The sequence below is a fragment of the Pleurodeles waltl genome, chromosome 7, assembly GCF_031143425.1.
Source record: "Pleurodeles waltl isolate 20211129_DDA chromosome 7, aPleWal1.hap1.20221129, whole genome shotgun sequence".
NCBI lineage: Eukaryota > Metazoa > Chordata > Amphibia > Caudata > Salamandridae > Pleurodeles > Pleurodeles waltl.
In genome coordinates this window covers 1,539,691,390-1,539,713,685 of record NC_090446.1, presented here as the reverse complement: position 1 = coordinate 1,539,713,685, position 22,296 = coordinate 1,539,691,390, and the positions used below count along the sequence as shown (strand labels likewise).

General features: G+C 45.6%; 1 protein-coding gene across 2 annotated transcripts in view; it reads right to left on the bottom strand.

Annotated features, from left to right (window-relative positions):
- LOC138246665 (carcinoembryonic antigen-related cell adhesion molecule 16-like) overlaps positions 1-22,296 on the bottom strand; it is a 207,751-nt gene that overhangs the window by 92,037 nt on the left and 93,418 nt on the right. For both annotated transcript variants that reach the window (XM_069201410.1, XM_069201411.1), the window contains exons 6-7: positions 15,143-15,385; positions 3,819-4,142 (exon numbers count right to left, since the gene is read on the bottom strand). In XM_069201410.1, the coding sequence (XP_069057511.1) occupies positions 3,819-4,142; positions 15,143-15,385 (567 nt within the window). The remainder of the gene's footprint in view (positions 1-3,818; positions 4,143-15,142; positions 15,386-22,296) is intronic.

Genomic DNA, 22,296 nt, shown 5'->3' with positions numbered 1-22,296 from the left:
GCAGTACAATACAATACAATATATCTCTGTCCTAAACAGTTGATGTTGCTGCAAGGGACTGAGTTATTGAATAGTCGCTGTTTATCACTCTATCAAAAACTCTCAACAGATGTGAGTACTTAGTATGTTTAATATTAATGAATTGCATGTCATTGTTGCACTAGCCTCTTGTATTTGACTTTGAACCATTTTAAAATGTAGGTAATCATGCATTCCTGTCGTGTATGACTTTCGCCTCTCAGCAAAACTGCTGGATTAGGGGCAGCAACCCTTCTGCTCGTAGGTGACTGAGTCTCCCCTACGGGCGTTGGAAGCTGTCAGCCCAAACCTCCCGGCTTTCTAGCAGCACCTCACCCAAACCCTAAGTAATAAAGTTGATTTCAGGCAGCCTGCTGCATGGACCCTGAAGACCTCTCACGGAAGTCACAGTATAACAAATCTTAACCATTTTCTCTTGTTAGAAATAAGTCTCTTACACAAACACAGGCAATGAAAAAGATGCAGGATGATTTTCAATACATTTATTGAAAATAATTTAATCTGCGATACAATACATGTGCTGCAGTGATTGCAGAGTGCTGCAGAATGATGAGGATAAAAGTGGTGAATTTGAAACCCCCATCACATTGCAATAAATATGAAATAAACATGAAATATGTGATTCCTAACTAAAAGGCCTAAATCCTACCCTGAAGCAAGAGCTGGGCATGAAAAGCTTAATCTGCCAATACAGTGTCCATGAGAAACGCTCCCCACCCCGTTACCTTGGGATGAGGTCAACCTCTAAGTCTCCAAGCCAGGAATCGTAGAGGCACAATGCTGAAGTCATTGCAAAGCATTGTGGAGTCTAGATGGTGTATCCTAGCGAAATTCCCTATAACAACCTTGGTCTTTTGAGGTGTATTTCTGCCGCTCATGTTATTGTTTGTGTAGGATTCCTAGCGCAAGCATGTACCTAAACATCAGGGACCAAATGTACGATCGTGAGTTTTGTGAGTTAACAAATTGCAAGTCGCAACACCAAACATACAACAGTGTAACTCACACTTCTTGCGATTTCCAAAGGGGTCGCAAATGACCTACCGCATGAATATTCATGAAGTAGGTCGCAATTTGTGACCCCCATTAGGAAAGGCTGCACTCACATCGATGGTGGTCTGCTTGGGACAGCAGATCACCATGTCTGTGACTGCTTTTTAAATAAAGCAGCTTTTCTTTTGAAATACAACCCATTTTCTTTAAAGAAAAACGGGATGCATTTCAAAAAGAAAATTGAAAAGGTTCATTTTCATTTTTTCAGAGTAGGCAGGGGTCTGTGGGACCACTACCTGCTCTGAAAAAATATTTTTGCTTCCATTCACAAAGGCAAGGAGTCCCGTGGGGACCTCTTCCTGTTTGCAAATGTGTTACCACCAGTTTGAAATTGGTGGTAACTGCAATCGTTTTCCTACTGCAATTGTGGTCACAAGACAATCATACACCCCCCTGCCACTTGCAATTAGGAAGGAACGCCCTTGGAACATCCCTTCCTAATTGCGAGTCACAATCCATATTTTGTGAGTCACTATTTGCATGCCGCCTCATAAAACAGGGATAATACATTAGGAAGGGCCATTATGCGGTCGCAAAAGGCAACATTTGCCTTTTGCGACTGCATAATCGCGTTGTACATCAGGGCCCAGATTATTTGCTCAAACTTGTGTTTGCAATTAAATAACAAATACCAGACATTTTCATACTCAGTAGAGCATGGCAACACTACCCACGTATATCCCTGTAATGACACTCTCTCATAATGACACTGATTACAAAAGCAGAGCATTTCTCTAAGATGGGGGCACCTGCAAGCAGTGCTAAAAGGAAACAACTAATAAAATAGAGCATAATAAGTAGGTGAAAGGGGACTAGGTAAAAAGGGCAACAGGCCCGCAAGCTGGAAGCTAAGCTGTCTGCTGTGCCCAAGCGGGGGAACTAAAATGGAACCAGGACATTTCCACATTCTATACGGAACACATTTCTGCTTGTGGTGACTCAACCTGCAGCTGTGGAACTGATCTGAAATTGTGGGATTCTGGCACATTATGAAATAAATTACAAGTTCATAGCTTAAAGTCGGTTCATTTATTTATCAACTACTTTTAAGCAAGGACATTGTTTTTTTCAAGGTAATGAAACTGCAGTTTTGAAGAAGGGCGATCACAGAAAATATTTTAAACTGGACCAGTTACTTTGTTTCAGTGCCAATTTGTTCTCACGTGATAGGTGTTTACTTTTTTACTTCAAACAACAAATTTCATTTCAGTGTAACTCGTATTAGATAATAAGTTAATTTTAGCTAAGTTGTTTTGAGAATGTTAACATGGTTTATTTTCAACTGTAAACCGATGTTGTTGGCTGTGCACTTTTCTTCAAGACAATCCTGATCCTTGTGCCAATCCGCCAAGGACTAGCGATTATTCACAGAAACCCCTTTACATGCCACGAGTTGCACTATTTGACCTTTGTAGAAGCTTACACCAACCCCTCTCTTCCATAACAATACAATCCAGTTTCCTGCACAGTGGAATAAAGAACAGTTAACCTCAGTAAAGTCGGATGGTGACAAAAATTAGTCCCAGGAACAAAAATAAAAGTGTCCTCATTAGTCAATTCGAAAGCTAAATAAGTGTCCCATCTTTGCAAAATGGGCCACTTTTGAACTTGTAAAGACACGCTTTAGAAGTGTTTTGCAAGGTACAAAAGACTGCCTGGATTTGAGCTTGCTGCAAAAAATGTTTATTTTAATATCAGGGAAATCAACAGTAAAAACCGGTCCATCACACCATAAAATAGGACCAAGCACAGCCACAAAGCCGGCCGACACACTGACCTGTCAGACCAGCCTATCAGGCACTGCCTGGTTGCCATCTAGTCCAATCTCACCCTGAACATGGCAGTTCCCTAATATAGCGAGCTATACTGGTTATTAAAGGCCCACTCCAGCATTAAAGGCCTGAGCCGAAGGCGGGTGGCTTTAACAAGGGAGCGGGACTTTATTGCCGGTATAGCCCAGCTACGAAGGGCTATAAGACTATTAGAACATTCTGCCACTACAGAGCAGAATGTTCTAATAAATAAAAGAAAATACTCACGGAGCCCGAGGGCATTGAAATCCCCTCAGGCTCCATGAAGCCTTTTTTCACAGAAACAGCTGTGAAGGAAAACACATCGGAATGTTGAAGCTCCAGGCTTCCACCGACAATTAGAAGCCTGGAGCTCCTCCATTGTTTTCAGTGGGGTTCCCAACATTCCAATGTTCTAATGTGTGTTATTCTCCCTAGTTGTTATAAGCAGCTTGCTGTGGTTTATTGTGCCATTTAAAATGACAAATTGTAGCATTGTAAAATGAAACATTTTAGTCACCATCCTGTAATGATTAAGAGATTATGGGCCTTATTTGGAGTTTGGCGGACGGGTTACTACACACAACGGTGGAGAAAATCTCGTCCACCGAAATATAAATCTGTTTATATTCTAAATCACATTATATCCCTTTACATGCTATATCTGTTGTGACGGAGTTACCCCGCTGTCAAACTCTAAATGAGGCACTATGTTCTAATGCCTCCACGGAGGTGGCTTCTGACCCAATCTTCTGTTTGTTATATGAGTGCAATACACTAACACACACACAAAGAGAAATGTTAAACTAAAGGAAAGCATTCAAGGATACAATAGATACGTGATAACACATGTGACTCTGATCACAGTTGACCTGTTCAGCTATCACTCTAAAGTCACGCCATGATCATTAACACACAAACCACAAGGAGGGTTACCTGGCACTTTGGTGATGTTAACAATGAAGGAAAAGTTGGCAGTGCCCACGAGGTTCTCAGCCTCGCAGCGGTATTCTCCATTGTCGGATTCGGTCACCCCGAATATGGTCAGCAGGGAGAAGGATACGTTGGTGGTAATAGTCACTCTGTTGCCTGGTGTAATAACGGATGATGTTCTATTGACAAACCATCTGAATGAAGCAGGAAGACGGTCCCCGATAGTCGCTCGATGACTCCGCTTCAGATTCACCTCCAGAGACACGTTCTTTCCCTCTGTGGTAGAGACAATGGTGCCTTCATGGAAGCCAGGGTCGTAAGGTACATCTGTGAGAATTTCAGAGGTTAGTAAGGACGCTTTGTGGCTGTTGCACACAGAGATGTCCATAAACACTACTGGAAGGAGGCTCTTTACATTAGGGTAGCGTTTCTATAGAGCTGAGTTGGCAGACATCAGATCATGTTTAATCAAACGTTAATGGTACAAATCTGTCCATAGGCCTCTCTCTCTTTTCATGCACCACATGTACTAGAGCACTTCATCTGTTCCAGCTGTAGATGCCCAGGTAATCTGCTTGTGCCCTGACCCTGTGCCATGCTAAGCTCCCATATCTCCATTGTAAGCACCCATTTCCACCCCTCATACACTAGCCACCTTTCGATATATTCTGCCGATGCAAGTAGTTTATTTTCTCTGTTCCCACTGTTTTAGGATGTTGGGAGTGGGGGGCTAAAATTCACGGAGATGGTTGATTAGGACATGCTGTTCTCAAACGGTTTAAAGATTTTCTCGTCAGTACTTGTATATCAGTGGTCCTCTGCATGACGCTGTATTGAACTGTGGCATCTATGGTGAAATGTGCTCCCATATCCTAACATCATGTTCTGTATAATTTCTATGCCTGAAAAATCAATAAGAAAAATTTGAAAAAAAAAGTTAATGGTGCAAGACTAAACTCAACAATGAGCTCATTGCCAGAACTGATACTGACTGATACACGGTCAAGGTTGAGCAACTATAGATTTACGAAGTTATAAAAAATATATTCACAACAGAAAATAACAGAACCTCTACATGACAACAATGATCACTATGCCATCACATATCTTTCAGTATGGGATTCCAAAAGGTAGGACATGCCAAGACCAAAATGGTCAAAAAGCTGAATGAAAAGACAGCATTTCAAGCAGGGAGGCATGGTGTTGGAAAGTGGATTATTAGTAAGGGCAGGTACGTACCTATACTAAGTAACAAGCCGCAGTCCCCTACTAGGTCCAGTCACTGTCTTAATAAATTAATCCAGGGTCAACTCTTTGTAGTTTGGCCCTCAAGCAATTAGGCTTAATTTAGGAGACAGGTGTGTAAAGCATTTAATATCAACAAAACAGTAAATAAGTAAAACACAACACACAATAAAAATCTGAGGAAATATTTGTATCTTTAAAATGACACCAAAACAACAAAGATCCAATTTAGGGAACCAGAGATTTCCATTTGTAAAGTTTTAATATTAAAAAATGCTTTCTAGTGCCTAAAAAACCAAAAGCGCCAACCCAGGACATCTGATCGTGCTTGACCGGGGCAAAGTCAAAAGGTGAGGCCGACTGAGACGGAACCCTGCTCCAATACACTGAGTGGGAGGCCTTGGCCAATGTTTTAACTTTGCACTTTGAAACTGTTCTTCCTCAAAGATGTGCAGTCCTCTCCAGCAAGCCCAAATGAAGACAATATTGTCGTATGGCCTTTCTGCGAGACCTCGGTCAAATCCTGGAAGTATGCAGCTCTGAAGCTTTCAGTGGGATGAAAAAGAAATTCAGGCCAGGTCGTGGTTGAAGGTAGACAGCTTGACTCTCGATGTCGGGTCAGTCCACTTACGGAGCTTTTTTCCAAAGTTGATCCAAACTTCCCCAAACATTGGGATCTTCTTCCAGAAGACCTTTTTGGGTCCTTGAACTATACACAAACTTGATTCAAAGTTTTAGAAGCTCTGCATTGCTCCTTGGAAATATTGTATTGTATTGTATTACATTAAACACTTATTGAGCACATGGCTACCCTAGGGCATGCCAGGGCTATAGTGTACTACACATCACACACTGGTGACAATGTTAACATCGGCCATCAGAGCCAGAGCATCACCAAGATTGTGCGAAGAACCACGTTTTTAGCTGTTTGTGGAATGGTAATTCCTATTCAGCAGTCTGTAAGGTAGTGGGCATGGAGTTCCATTGCTTGGAAACATTGTACCGGAAGGATTGGCCGCCTCTTCTCACTCTCTGGGTACAGCGGAACCATAGCGAGGCAGGCGTTTGAAGAACATAAGCGTCTTGTAGGGATGTAAGGACTGATCCATGCATTCCCAATCTTGGGACCCGTCTGGGTGAGTGATCTGCAAGCAATGCATAGGGATTTATATTTAATTCTTTGAGCCCCGGCAGCCATTGTAGTGACTTTAGAGTTTGTTGGGTGGTCTAAAATTTAGAGATGTTACATAGAAGACAGACAGCAGCATTCTACTCCATTTGTAATTTGTCAAATGTTGATTTGAGAGTGCCCAAATATAGCGCATTTCCATGTGCCAGAATGATTGCTTGGACTGCTAGTCTTTTGGACAGGGAAGAGAAAAGGTATAACATTTTCCTAAGAGCTCTCAACATCCCAAAGCTGGTAGCAGCCAGTTTTGTTGCTTTGGTGTTCATGGTCAAGCCTTTGTCAAGCCAAACGCCTAGGCTTTTTACCTCTGGCATTGGTACTGGCGCAGCACTTAAGTCATTAGGCCACTCCAGATTTATCATATTTGGAGAGGGGCCACATAGAATTAGGAGCTCCGTTTTCTCCCCATTAAGTTCCAAAGCTGAGCGGCTCATCCCGTAAGCTACATCCGTAATGCGGAGCCAAGAGAGGGAGGTCAATCGTCCTTTACATGGCTCACCGAAAAAAAGGGTTGGATATCGACAGGATACGATACTAGAGAGATACCATGTGCAAGGATTTCTTCAGCCAAAGGGAGCATATAGCCATTAAAAAGGATGGGGCTCAGCGAGGATCTCTGAGGGACTCCACTGCTGAGTGGCATGGGATCTGATCTACAGTCTCCATCGAATACTTAGAACGTTCTCTGATTGAGGAATGATTTAAGCCAGTCACTCCAACATTTTGGAGCCTCTCCAAGTGGATCTCGTGCTTTACCGTGTCAAAAGCAGCACCAAGGTCCAGGAGGATGATAGCAACCACACATCCTTGATCTAGAAGTATTTTTGTTTCTTTCACTGCTGCCAAAATGGCAGTTTATGTACCATGGCAGAGTCTAAATCCTGGTTGAGTAGGATGAAGTGAGTCATGCTCCTCAAGAAAGTCCGAAAGCTGTTTATTTACATATTTCTCAAGGATTTTACTTGGCCCGTGCAAGAGTGAAATTGGCCTATAATTCCTAGCCTCCAGCAGATCCAGGTTGGCCTTTTTTTTTTTATATAACCCAATGTATTTCTTTTAGAAGTAAACAAGACAGTTAGACCAAATCAGATCAAGCAATTGGAACAAATCAGTACAATTGACAACATTCCCTTCTTTACCCCCACATAACCAAAGTCATTCCACCCAGGGGGGCAACCCATGATGAGAACGCCATTTCCCCCAAATGTTCTCATATTTTCGAGGTGACCCCATGATTCATAAATCGTTTTTTCTAACTGAGAGCACCAGTCCACCCCAGCTCGACATTTCGACACCGATGGTGCCACCAGACTCCTCCATAATAGTGCAATGTCTTTTTTGGCCACCAGGCATGCAACCCCCACAAATGTTCGATCAGCTCTTGGCCCCCCCAACTCCTCCAGAAGCCCCATTAGTGCCACCTTAACAGTCAGTTCAATCGAGCGCCCCAGAATCTCAGAAATCTCTCTCTCCACCACCTCCGAAAATGGACGCACCTCCAAACATTCCCAGGCCGCGTGCAGAAGGTGCATTCCCAGGCCACGTGCAGAAGGTGCCCTTCCAGGTGACCACACCTCAGACAACCAGAGGAGGTCACCAGGCACATGCATTGTAGGTGTGCTGGGGATAAGTAGTTGATCTGCATCATCCATAGACATGCAGATATGGCCAGTTCTCTGGGTGCGAGATACGCCTCTCTCCAATCGACTTCATCCAGCTCCCCACCCAGGCCGTCCACCTGTCCCACAGCCTGGCAAGGCCATCAGGGGCGTGTGTAAGCAGCGAGCAATAGATCTGAGTAATGGCTCCATTCCCCAGCTGGCCCATAGGACGTTTTAACTCAAGAGGGCTATGATCTGGAAGGGACAGATCAGACAGTAAATGGGCTCGCAGGGCGTGGCACAGCTGGAGGAAGTGAAAAAACTGGGTGTTGGCCAGGTCATATTGATCCTTCAACTGCTGAAAGGATTTCAGGTGGTCAACATCATACATGTTCCCCAGGTAGGTAATCATAGGGAGATTTCATCGGGGAGCAAAAAGCCCCTCTGTGTCGTCCTTCCGCCCATACGAAGGAGGCAAGTTTAGAAGTGGTGAGGGACCTGAATCAAATACGAGGCATCAAATATGGGAAGTTTGTCAGGACATACAGATAACGAAGGAGACAGATTATCTTGAAGAGGGAATTGCAACCTAATTGATTCAATGGCAGGCGTCTCCAGCCTGTGTCCAGGAAAGGGGCTGAACATTTAGATGCCAAGACAGGTCTTGGAGTGGGGATAGGTGGATTCCCAAGTATTTAAGGGCATTCCTCCTCACCGGGACACCAGATACTGCCTCCAGCATTTCCTCGCCACCTCCACTAGTAGCGACTTCCTGAGGTTCAATTAGAACCCAGGGTTTTTACCGTATAGCTTCAAAAGCTCAAGACATAGGGGTCCAGAGCTCTGGGGCTCTCTCAGGAACACCAGGATATCATCAGCATATAGGGACACTCGGTCCTCATAACCAACCCCCCACCTCCGTCACAAAATAGGAGGCAGGTCAATGGCTTGATGGCCAGGGCAAATAGAGGGGAGAGAGGGCATCCCTGATGTGTCACACATCAAATCGGAAAGGGGTCTGACATAATGCTGTTCACCCGCACCTGCGCCAACAGGGCGTGATAGAGGAGGTAGACCATTTTCCGAAATGCTGGGCCAAAGCCCATTCGGACCAAGACATCCTCAAGGAAGTTCCGGGCCAGGGTATCTAAAGCTTTGTGGACCTCTACCAAAAGGAGTGCCAACCTACCCTCCAGTCTCTCCTTCTGCGAAAGCTCCACCTGGACCCATCGTATACAATGATGCATACTCCTGCCCGACATAAACCCACACTGATCAGGAAGGATCAATTAGGGCAACGTGCGGGCCTGTCGGGTTGTCAGAATCTTTGCATATATTTTTAAAGCCACGTTGATCAATGAAATAGGGTGATAGGAGGAACATTGATTCTGGGGCAGGTCACCCTTGGGTATGACAACAATTGTGGTGCAATCAAGACCCAGGTCAGAGGAGCCACATTGTAGCGCCTCCTCATACACGTTCAACATATGGGGTGACAGATGTGTGGGAAACTTCTTATAATATTCTATGGGGTACCCATCCGTGCCAGAGGTTTTCCTGGACTGAAGGCCTGAAATGGCGTTTTCGAAGATCTAACTCTTTAGCCAGCATGGTTGGAATGAAGGGCAGTAGAATATCCCCCAGAATGGGGTTCTCCTGTTCTTCTAGGAGGTTGAGGGACTGACGCATAGAGGTCTTTGTAATAGGAGCCGAAAGTATGAGCAATCATCTGCGGCTCCTCATGTACAGAGCCCGTCCGGTCTCTAATGAGTGGCACCACCCAGGTCGAGACATCAGGGGTCACCAACCAATGTAGCAGCTTCCTGGTCTTGCCACCTAGCTCATATACCCTCTGTGTCGAGGCCTGCCAACACTGTCTGGCCTCCACGAAGGACGCCTGTTGGAACTCTGCACTTTAGGGGCTCCAGTTGTCTTCCCAGTTCACCCCCGCTTGACCGCAGATCCCAACGCTCCAGGTCCGCTACCCTGTTCTGCAACCTAATTTTCAGTTATGCCTGCCGGGCTTCTCGCTGTCTGACATATCCTTTGTTAATTCCCCTCAGGGAGGGTTTGCCAGCCACCCAGAAGGTCATTGGCAATGCCACTGAACCAGAGTTTTCCCTGAAGTAGTTCCCTAGCTCCTGGTCTATGAAGTCAACACACTCAGGGTCTTTTAGATACCATGTGCTAAAGCGCCACATAGGGCGCTGGGTTTATGAGGGGGTGCCCCAGCCCATCAAAATGGGAACATGGTCAGAGGTATCACGGGCAAGAATCTGGACCAAAGTGAAGGCCAGGAGATCCACTGCCAGGAGCCATATCAGATCTATCCGTGCCTCTGTGTGGTGGGCCACAGACTGATTAGTTAACGCTCTCGTCAGCAGGTGCTAACAGCGTCACGCATCAAATAGGCCCAGAGAGTCCGCTCCAGACCACAGACCGTGCAAGGGTCAGCGAAAGTGACTTGGGTAGGGCCAGGGACCACATTGAAGTCACCCCCTATAATCGTAGTAACTTGTGGAAAGATCAACAGTAAGGTCTGCACTGAGAAAAGATGGGCAGACGCAACTGTGGAGGGACATAACAGGAAAGCAAATTGATCTGTTTGCAGGCGAGATGACCCTCTATGCCAACATATCTCCCCTGGGGGTCAGCGTGGGTCCTGGCCGCCGACATGGGGAATGACTTATGGAGCATGAGGGCTACACCCCTCGAGCCTCTGGAAAATCCAGCGTGGTACACCCGGTCATAGCCAAAACGACCTAGAAATGTACACTGGGTAGCAACCAAGTGGGTCTCCTGCAGGAGAACAACACCAGGGCGATGTCTCTTTTTTATATCACAAAACAGCAGATCTCTTAATGCGATCTAGAAGGACATTAACATTCCATGAGTGTATTGTGGGCATGGTGTTAGAGAATGTGTATGTGGTGGGCTCAACCAGGCTCCCTTGTATCAGCGGGACTGCTGAGCGCGTGGATTACCACTGGCAGAGAGGGTCAGTTTGTTACCCAATAGGACACTCACTATGAACATAGCTAACCTAGAAAACAAGAGATTAACACAAACAAAACAATACAACACAACTCCCCATGCGTCACCCCAACACACCCCACCTCATACTTCTACTCCTGAAGCATCTGTCGCCCTTATCAACACATCTTGCAACCCAGCAAGCTAAAACAACTCAGTTTTGGGGACCCTTGAGGCAAAACAATGCCATAGATACGGATATGTTGCCAGGCAACAGCAGATTAATTGCCAACCAAAACAGAAAAGAAAGAACATTTCCTATCCCCTAGGCCAATCAGTTCCAGTGACCATTTTGTAGTCTGCCCAGGCCTTCTTCACCAGGCCATCCTCCTGTGGTCCAGTTCACATCACCCGCCGTCAGTCCGAGGGTATCGGCATCTCTTCCCCTGAGCCAAAAAGGGCAGGAATGGCTACCAAGGCAGCATCCAGGCTGGTCTCCAACTGCATCTCAGTCCACAGCGAAGTCTCTAGGCATCTGTTTCACTCCCCACCCCCTGCCTGTGGCTTCCATGAGCAGGAGTGCTTCTTTGATGAACGGGCTGGCAAGGATGTCTCCCCAGGGTCTCCAGAACCTCTCGCCATCCCCTTCTTCAGCCCTAGAGTCCGCAGTGTGCGTTTCTCTGCTGCCCTCTCTCTGTCTGCTCTGGAGACTCCAAAACGTATGTGTTAGATTGAAAAAAGTACTTTTAGGTGGGCCGGGAAAAGCAGCATGTATCATAGGTGGGGCGCTCGCAATTTCTGTTTGACGGCCTCAAAGGATCTGTGCTTTTGCTGCACTGCCCTAGAGTAGTCCTGGAAGATCAGGACTTTGGTGTTCTGATTGGGTCCTGGCCTCGCACTGGATCATGTCCTGGTGTTTAAAGTTCAGGATCTTCAGGATTACCGGGTGGGGCAGTGGGCCAACAGGCAGAGTGGGTGCCTGACATCGGTGCACCTGCTCTATGATGAATGTGGGATATAGTTTCTCTGCATTCACCCAGGTGCAAAACCACCTCTCAAGGGCCACAACTAGCTCAGGATCGTCCAAGTTCTCTGGTAGGCCCACCAGGCACAGATTGTTGCACTGTAGTGTAGTGCAGTCACGTGTAGTACAGTCACCGAGGACATAAGTTTAGAGACCTGGTTTTTGAGGGTGACAAGTTGACCCTCCTTTGTGGAAATACGTTTCTCAGCCTTATTGACCCTTCCCGTCACCCCCGCCTCCCTTGCAGGTCCTGCTGGATCAGTGAGAGATCCATTCAGAGTTCACCCACCCTGTGTTCTATAGTGTCCTGTGAGTCATAGATCACCTTAGGAATAACACTGAGATACGGTTGTGGCGCCAAGGGCCCGGGGGAGGGGGGCAGCAACTCCAGCAGCATCGTCTGCAGCCGGGTTGGGAATTGTGTACTGATCGTTCTTAATCCTGGCCGGTGGCCATAGTCTGCTCCGACCCATGGCGAGGCAGCCCCATCTCCCCACGCCCAGGGTGGAGGTAAGGAGGTCAAAACTGTACCGGTCAACCACCAGCTGCAATTAACACCAGTCCGGGGTCAGCCCAGAGGATCGCCACCAGTCATCCAGTTCTCCACTTAAGCGTCTTCCCAGTGGCCCATCCTGGTATCACGCGGGGGAAATGGCCACCAGAACACACACCACCACGTCCCCCAGGTCCAGGCCTTCAGCACTCCTCAGCCCCCCAGGTTGGCCAGCACATCCACCTCCTCCGTAGCAGGTCCCAGGAACACGGAGGGTGAAGGAAAAAACAACCCCTGGGCAGCCTGTCCCTCTAAGTCCTAGCTGGAACCTCAGGCCGATGCCTGGGGTTGGGGGGGGGGTTGCCTGCACGTGTCCTCTGGTCAACCCTCAGTTCCTCTGCTCCATCGGTCGTTCCATTCCATTCAAACCCATTGGGGGGGCCACCAGTCTGAGGTCGGTCCGGCTGTCGTCCCAAGCCGTCCCCACCACTCCAGCTACAAGGCTTCACAAGACCTCAAGTCACTCTTGAGAGAGGGAGGAGAGTGGCTGACACCCCCCACCGGCTGCAAAGTGGACACCGCTTCAGCCAGACCAGTCCCACCTCACCTCCCATCCAGCATTGCAGCAGTGTTTCAAGAATGTCCTGTGGTGGGCCCAAGCCACTGGAGCAAGGCTCGAGTCTAGGGCCACCCAATCCGAAGCCTTAGGATGGGGGCATGCCTCTGCGTCCCATTGCAAGGCACCATGGGTCCAGCACCACCGCGGCCCAGGCCTGCTTCATGCAGCAGCCTCCATCTTGGAATCAGGCAGGTACTGCGGCTGGGCGCGCCGCTCCGGTCAGGCAGCTGCCCGACAGGTGCAGCCCAGTCCTCCTCTCTCCGCGGTTGTCCCAGCAGATCAGAATCCCCAGGGTCCACCAGGGGCCACTGTGTCAGGCAGGATCTAGCTTGATTATTGGTGGGCTGCGGAGCTCGCTTAAAACGCATCCGCCATGTTGGCCTGTGTGGCTCCAGGTTGGGCTTTTTTAATTGGGCTCTTATCAGTGCATGCTTCCAGGCAACTGACACCATTCCCTTTGCCAAGAACAGATTAAGGACCACTAAAATAGAAGGTCAAATCACATCAAAGATTTTGAATAAGACCAAAAGAGGAGCTAGATCTAGCGTCGAGTCTGACTTCAGCTTATTAAGGAGCGAAGAAAGTGTTTACAGAACTATTTCTGGGAAGAGTGAAAGTATTGCCTTGTCATTTAACAGGACCTTACGGTGAACCTTGGTTCAAGGGGCTGAGTCTAAACTTGGGAGTGAGGAGTAAATATAATCTATCTTTTCCTTGAAGAACTTGGCAATACTATTACAATGCAGGGTCGAGGATGCTTGAATTGGAGAGTTACAGACAGGTTTTAGAAGAGATTTTATCATCAGAAATGTCTTTCTTTACCCAATCAAAGCTGTCTGTAAGTTGGGACTACAGTTCCCAGAATGCACCTGCTCAGAATCCTCAAATAGCCACTGGACACTGTTGAGCTGGGCTCTTCTTGAAGGACTTGATGCAGGGGACTCTGGTCAGCTGCTTTGTAACTGTAACTTAAAGGGAGTCCACTCCCGGAGTTGCAGAAGCAAGGCAAAGTAATTTTCTTGGTGAAGCCCAGAGTGTGCAGCTGGTGCAGTCCTGCGAAGTGTGGCAAAAATCAATCCCAGAGAGCAACATTCTTTAAAAATCCTTCATGGAGAAAATTTCTTCTTGGAGATTATATCTGGCTGAGCCCACGCACTGGTGTGTCTAAGATTCCCTAACACACCCCTTTTAGCCATTCTCCAAATCTAATTACTAGGGCTCCCATCTGGCTGTAGGAACAGGAAATAGGGGAGGTCCAGTTTCCCAGGTAGCTTTCCCTCCTTTGAGAACCAGTTTGGTCACTTTACCTCCATTCTGCTCTGCCATCTGCTGCAGCAGTTCTCCTCCCACCAGATGCTTCCTTTGTTTCAGCCTAGGCCTCTTCATGCCTCATTAATGTAGCTTGCCTCAGGCTGTCAGAGACTGACCAATCAGAGAAGGGTACTACAGGGCTGATTTTGGTAAGTTTCAGAAAGAGTTCTAGAACTCTTTCCCTGCACTAGTAATAAGAAATCCAACCTTGGAAAGGTATTGGATTTATTCTAACTTTTAATTTGATACCAAAAATGTCACTTTTAACTCTTTTACAGCAGAAATTAGACTTTATTATTTTAACTAAAGCCTCCCAATGTTAGCCTATGGAATTAATGTATTACAATGAGGAAAACAAATGTGGCTGTTTTTCTCTCACCGGAGCTTATAAAACATCTTTTACAAAGTCCCTGCTTGTATTTACATTGCATCTAGCCCCTGGGGCACCTAGGGAACACCTTAGAGGTGACGTACATGTAAAAAATAATGTAGTTTAGGACTTTGGAATTACTTTTAATTCCAAAGTCGAATTTGGGGTTATCTTTAATTTAAAGGCAGATGCAGGCCTGCTTTTACAGTGACACCAGAGACAACAGCAGTAAACCCATGGATACCCTCACTACACTGGGGTCCCTAAACCTACGTGTCCTACCATATACTAGGGACCTAAAGCTCGGTTGTCATAGCCAATTTGAATTATGCTTAATTTTCATATACTATCTTAAACAGAGCACTGGCCCTGGGACTGGTTAGCAGTGCCCCGGGCATAATCGGTGGCAGGAAACACTAGTATCAGTTAAAAATGGGGGCAAAAAATGAGGAGGGCTCCTGCAATCAGCCCTGTTTTCTCACACATGGACAGAGCATCTTACCAAAGAGCAGAGAGCAGTTCTGGGTGTGCCCTTCCTGACTGCCATAGCAGAACATTTCTGTCCCGTGCAATAGGTTGCTACGAGATATGTTGCCCGTAACTTCATTGATGTCAGTTCCATTTATTTCGGGGTGCTTCAGGTGTACTAAGGCTGGTGGGTTCCCTCCTGGCCAGGAGCACTGGAGCAGTGCTTCGCTGTCACCGCTGACCTCAGCAGAACACCGAATCTGGCCTTTGGGCCTCCCTAAAAAGAAGAAGTCAAACAGTAAGACCAGATAATGCTTCACCATCATTATTGATTTGGATATTATTACATTTAGGGTCAAGTCATATAGGAGGAGAGCAGTATCAGAATTTATAGAAGGAGGAGCTTATAAAGCAGCGAGGAAATCTGAAATGACAAGAGATGAGCTCCTTCAGCGAGAGTGAAGTCACATGAAGGAGGAGGAACTGATACAGAGGGAACAGAGTAAGCTATCAAAAACTTCATACAAAACAAAACTTGTAATTCATCTGGACCAGATAATTCTCATTAACAGACCTCCGTTTCTGTGCAGTTCACGGATTCTACTGCATGTCACTGTGAACATGCCTCCCCTGAGGTTCCCCAGAATATGGGAAACAGATATATCATGGGACAAAATATCGTGTCAAGATTCTCGGGGACAAAAATATTGTGAGGGTTAGTTTCTATAGGTAAGCAAAGTTTTACTTTATATAACTCCACAAATATGTACCTTGACGATATATATATATATCTGAGTAACGAATAGTAAATCTATACTTACTTATTTCCACTTAGCTTCTCGAAATTTTGGTCCTCTATATTTTTGGAACAATATTTAGTTCACATGATATTTTTGTTTCTGATATTCTGTTAGTGGTCCCCGCCAGCAGATGTAGCAAGGTATGTTTATCAGGACCTAACTCTTACAGTATTATCTACCTACAAAATATTTCTAAAAATGCTACTAAAATCTTTAAGCTCTATGGAGTCATCTTAAATAATCTTGCCCCGCTGATGCATAGAAGAATAAAGAGCAAATGGTCTGCCCCAGTACATAAATGAGCTTAAGAGTGCCAAAGAGTGATACAAACATGATTCAAGACAACATCCATCACATACAGTTTAGAAAATCCCAGACTGCCAGGAAATCATAAAAAAGTGCATCATCAAAGTGTAATTCCAGGCTATCAAATTTGAAATTGCCCTTGCTAATAACAGGCCTATTGATTATTTGACATATCGAAAGCCACCACAAATCCCACACCTACTCCTGCGATAGCTGATCCAGTGAGAAATGCAAGAAATTTGACGTGTCCTTCTCTTTCCAATCTAAAACCACATTACCCCTTTAAGCTAAAAATCACCTAATATTTGGTCAATCATCAGACATATATCTCACACTGAACCTCTCAACTTTACCAGCAAACACAATCCCACAAATCACTTTGTGGATTCTCTACAAGTTAAATTAACCAAAGAAACATGGTACAAGCTAGTCCCACCAGTGGTTTAACTTCATTAACCTCTCTCTAGCTCAAAGAACATTTCCAGATTGCCTCAATGCTGTGCCCACGTCTTAAAAAAAACTAGTCTGATTATGATTAACTACTTCTGGCAAAGTTCTGGTCTACCTTTTTGGCCAAATGTTTGAAAAACTGTGTAAATAGACAACTCAAGAAAGAACAAACCAGTGAAGTTGCAAGACAATGACCAATAACAGCAAAACCAAAAGGATGGTCAACAGGAGTAAACACTTGTCAGGAAAATCTACTTTGTCCTTATTTAATAAAATAATGGATTCCCTTTCGTAATGGTTTCAGGGAAAGCAATGGAACATGGGGACAAAACAATTACACCCTAAGTCCAAACACAATTTTGAAGGTAACCCTGAGTGCCTTGCCACTTGTACAAATGCTTGGAGCCCATGCACAAATGCCAAGATGTTGAACCCATCAAGAGAGAGAACAAAAACCCAGAAGAACCATGTGGGTACTCCAAATATTAATAATTATTTTTATTTTTAGGAATCTTTGTTATACCCTGTATAAAGGTCAAGAACATCAGAGCCTTTTACAAAGAGCATGCTTAAATGGTTGTAGGAAGCTGGCCTGGTGTGTGGTAAATACCTATGGTATTTTCACCTTATACCAGATCCACGTATCCCCTAACTAGAGACATGTAGGCAGTGTCTAGAAGCCATGCTCTTTAAAGGTAGCTGTGGATGAGCAGCCAAGACGTATCTAGGAGACATGCAAAGCTCATTCATTACCACTGTAGTCACACAGCACTTACACACATGAAAGAACCACAAGGTGTTACAAAAATAAAGGTACTTTACTTTAGTGACACAAATACTAAAATACTAGGTAGGCAACACTCTAATAGGAGGTAAGTAAACCCCTCATATGTGTACAGTAACAATCTGGAATAGGCATAAAAAGCAATGGAAAACAGTGAAAAGCAATAGGTAATACTGAAGGCCTAGGGGGAGACCAAACCATACACTAAGAAAGTGGAGTGTAAAGGTTGGGTCCCCACCCAAGGAAGTGGAATCGGTAGAGGGGAGCTGGAAGTACTAGGAAACTGCAAAGGTAAGTACTGGAGTACCTCCCAGCGACCAGGAGGAAAGAGGTAAGTTACTGGTTCTACCCAAACCAACTCACAGGACTTCAGAGAAGAATATTGCAAGACCTAGACAAGACTGCAAGATACCAAAGGTGGATCCTGGAAGAGGAAGACCTAGAAAAGAAGGGGCCAAGTCCAATTCCACTTGGAGTGTCCAGTAGTGGCAGGAGACACTACCCATCCATCTGTGGATGCAGGAGTTGGTTGACCATGAGACAAAAACGGTCAGCAATGCAGCACTGGAGCAGATGAAGAGTTCCTGAATGATGCAGTCGATGTCCCACGCCTGATGAAGAGTTGCAGTCAGTCTGTGGTAACCACCAAAAAGCCTTGACAAAGGCAAATGTTGCGGATGGAGGAAAAGTAGAGCTGCCAGGGACCAGCAAGGTCCAAAGGGGACTCAACACTAGGGGGGAGGTCCCATTCAACCCTCAGCAGTGCAGAGTCCAAAGAAGAATAGGTAGCCCCCACAGAAGACCCACTGGCGAGGAGCCCAGAAGTCGCAGAGAGGCCCCTGCAGCATACCTGAGGAGAGGTCCCATATCACAGGAGAAGCATGCAGAGGGCTGTGCATCACAGGGAGGAGTGCTGGGGGCTACATGGAGCCTAAAGATCCCTTGAAGGAGATGCCAACAAGCCTTAGTAGCTGCAAGAGACATGGTGCACGGGGATACCGTCCTGCGTGGGAAGGCAAGGGCTCACCTTCACCAAAGTTGGACAGCTGGTAGAGAGGACCATGGGGACCAATCCAGACCACCACCTGTGATGCAGGATCCACACAGATCAGGATGAGAGGAGATCCACATAGCTGGTTGTCATTGTAGTTGGTTACTCCTTCATTCCAAGGGAGATTCCCTCTTGCTTCTTGTGCAGACTCTGGACTTGCCACACTCAGAGGATGCACAGCTGGGGAAAAGTTGCAGTGGCTGGAAGGAGCCAGAGAAACAATGTTTGCTTGGCGAGGTTGTCATTGTTGCTGTAGAGTGTAGGTTCCTGTGGAGTCCAGTTGTGGTTCCTGTGGCCAGAAGTCGCAGTAAATGGTGCAGAGGAGTCCTGCTGGAGTCTTGCCCATTGAATCTGAGGACCCAACAAAGAGGGATACCCTAAATAACCCTGGAAGGGGGAATAGTCACCTAGCCAGTTGACCACCTATCAGGAGGGAACTCTGACGTTACCTGCCTGACCTGGCCACTCAGATGCTCCCAGAGGCCTCTGCCCACCTTGGATTTTAGATGGCAGAATCAAGGGGCTATCTGGAGGAGCTCTGGGCACCTCCCCTGGGGTTCCCTTCAAAGCATACCAGTGGCATGGGGAGGCTACCCCTACCAAGCCATATAATACCTATTTCCAAAGGAAATTATTTTTTCTGCCTTCCTGGGCTTGAGCTGTTCAAGCAACAGGAGGGCAGAAATCCATCTGAGGGTTGGCAGTAGCGTGGGCTTCCCAGAAAAACCCAGAAAGCTGGTAGGAGCAATGCTGGGGCTCCTCTAAGGAGCCACGAGGGTGGATGGAATCATACAACCAATACTGACAACAGTATTGGGGTATGATTCCAAAATATTTGATACCAAACATGCCCAGGTTCAGAGTTACCATTATTTGGCTGGACACAAGTAGTGACCGAAGTCCAGGAAAATGAAGCTACAGTTTGTGGGGGCACCTCTGCTCATGCAGGGGTGCCACTACATACAGAAACCTGCACCCTGCCCTCTGGGATAGGCTGGCCTACCATAGGGGTGACTTATAGTGACCTGGTGCAGTGACCTGTGGAGAAAAGGGTGCATGCACCCTTTCACACAGGCTGCAATGGTAGGCCTGCAGATACACTTCGCATGGGCTCCCCATGGGTGGCATAATACATGCTGCAGCCCATGGGGGTCCATGGTGCCCTATTGCGCTGGGTACCTGAGTACCATGTGATAGGGGCTTGTAAGGGGCCACCAGTATACCAAATATGGGGTGCTTGCGGTTCAAGCAACCACGTTTAAAGGGAGGGAACACAGTTACTAGCGTCCTGGGTAGCAGGAACACAGTAAACACTGTAAAAACACACTGACATCAGGAAAAATGTGGGGTAACCATGCTAAAAAGAGGCTACTTTCCTACAATGGTTATGAGTAGTGGCAACTCAGAAACCGCAGGTATAAGTAAATAAATAGGAGCAGTATATTACACTAGGGATAAGCCCAGATTAAGCAAGGCACAAGGCAGTGGATAGATGTCATCAAGACCAGAGAAAAAATGTAATAGACAAGCAGCTCAAAGATAAATAAAGGCATTCTTATGCAAAACACCTTTGTGGTGGTATAGATCCCTGTATTGTCATTTAGTGAGAAGAGAAGTTCATTAACAAGGAAAGAAAGGGTTGCAGGTGTTTCAGAATGCCAGTCTTTATTAAAGGTATCCAGAGAATTTGGGCTTAGGAGGAGAATGAGTAATTCACTTAACTTGCACTGTATCACAAGCAACCATGTGTCCATGAAGTGCAAGGTATGCAATAGAGGCTGATAAAATGCAAAATTGTTGCTTTGAAGGATGGTAGACAGGATGTGTTGTAAGTGTGGCAGGTGAGAATGAGATCCACTGCTTGAGAAAGTTTTGTATGTTAAAAATTGTCTCTAGTAGTAGGGAATAGGAACTGTTGAAGTATCAGAAGCCATCAGAGATTTTACATTTCTTGAGCAGGTAACAGGAGTGTTCATAATAGATGAGTCTGTGAACCATGCACACACCTGTTTTATAGGTGGACCTCCCTTCAATGGGAATCCAACTTAATGAGGGAAGGACTGGGGTAATGTGCTTCGAACTCCTTAGATCATGCTGGCAGCTGCAGTCTACTGTTTGCAGTGAGGACTTCAGCTATGGCAGATGAGTTGTAATATGGATAGGACCAAATCCCTCATTATACAAGATCTTGGTCAGATAAATTGGATTTGATTTCTTTGTAAAGTGTAAGCAGATGGTTTGCATTCTGAGCACTGATGCTGATGTGTTTCCAAGAATGGAACCATGTGGTAAGGTGATTCTTATGATAGTTGGAGGACAGTCTAGGATATTCGTAGACTCGGGATACGAGCATCACTATACTTTTCTTGGGGTAGTTTCTTCATAGTAGGGAGAGACTGAGACGGTCTACTCTGAAGGTACTTTGGTGTCAAAAGGGGGTCTCTTGAACAGAGTCGGTCACACAATGCTTTTAATGTGAGCGATAGACATCTTGATGTTTTTCTGTGAATCAGACAGTGGAGAAAAAATATTAAAGTCCAGGTGCCTTCTAACATAAGGACTGAAACGGGTGGCCTGTCAAATGGCCCAACACTTGCTTGTCAGAAATCTTTTCTTGAAGTTTGAGGAGCCACTGCTCAGCAGCTTTGGAAACCTTATCTTCACAGTAGCAGAGTTGCAAAGTGCCACATTGGATAGTTTAGTTATGACTTCCTGAATATTTTACAACAGTTTTTGATATGTTTCTGGGTCAGACAACTTTGCTTCTGCCCCATTCTCAAGGAGATCAAGACCAGGTACATATGTAGATACCTGAAGAGCATCTTTTCTGAAGTGTGACCATCTATTACTCCTCTAGACAAATTATGTAATGCTCTCTATATTTCCTACAGATTATGCAGCCAACTCAGTCCAAATTTCAACACCCTAGCAGGCAATATTTGTTGTAGATACCATAAAGCTTGCTCTATTAACCCATTACTCTCTAGTGGAAATAGATTGCTGAATTCCAGGCATACTCAGAGAGGAGACATTGCATCTTTAGATGAATGCAGGACCGTTGTCTGAATGAAAGATGTGAATTATCCCTGTGCCTATAAGAAACCGCAGACCCTTTATGGCCTCTCAAGCATAACAGCATTTTTCTGGTGCCAAACCCATAAGAATACAGAGCATGAATCAATAGAAACTAATATAAAATATTATTAATTTATATCTGTGATTGGCCCTGACATGGTCCAGGAAAGATCACCGCAACAAGGTGATCAGATATAGTGAGGGGGGTCTGTGCTGATCTTCCAAAAGTAGAATGTGTAATTTATTAGCAAAGTATTGCCTCTTTGCACATATTTATATTTTCTATATTTCGCTTTATTACGCTAGCTAACATTATTGTTGCTTTAGCCTTGATACTGCAGATTTTGTACCAGCATGTACAGACACATTGACCCCCTGAACTACCCTGATTAAACCTAACTTGGCTCATTCATTTAACAATATATGTCTCCTGTACTTCGGGTATGAAAAGCATTAGAGTGTTACCTGAATTGAGTGTGTAGGAGTGGCCAGAATATTGTACTACTTTTAATGTTGCTAAACTCACTGCTAAATTATCAGTGCTGATCTTGGCTTGAGATTGGGTTGCCACAGATGCCTTTAATAGGTATTTGATATGCTTTTGCAGCAACATTTCCTGCAATGTGAATTCCTTCTCTTTTATTGTCCTTGGGGTGCTTAACATAGACCAAAAGGAGCTGGTCTTCAAAAGGCAGCCACCTTACCCAGAATGTCTATTTTTT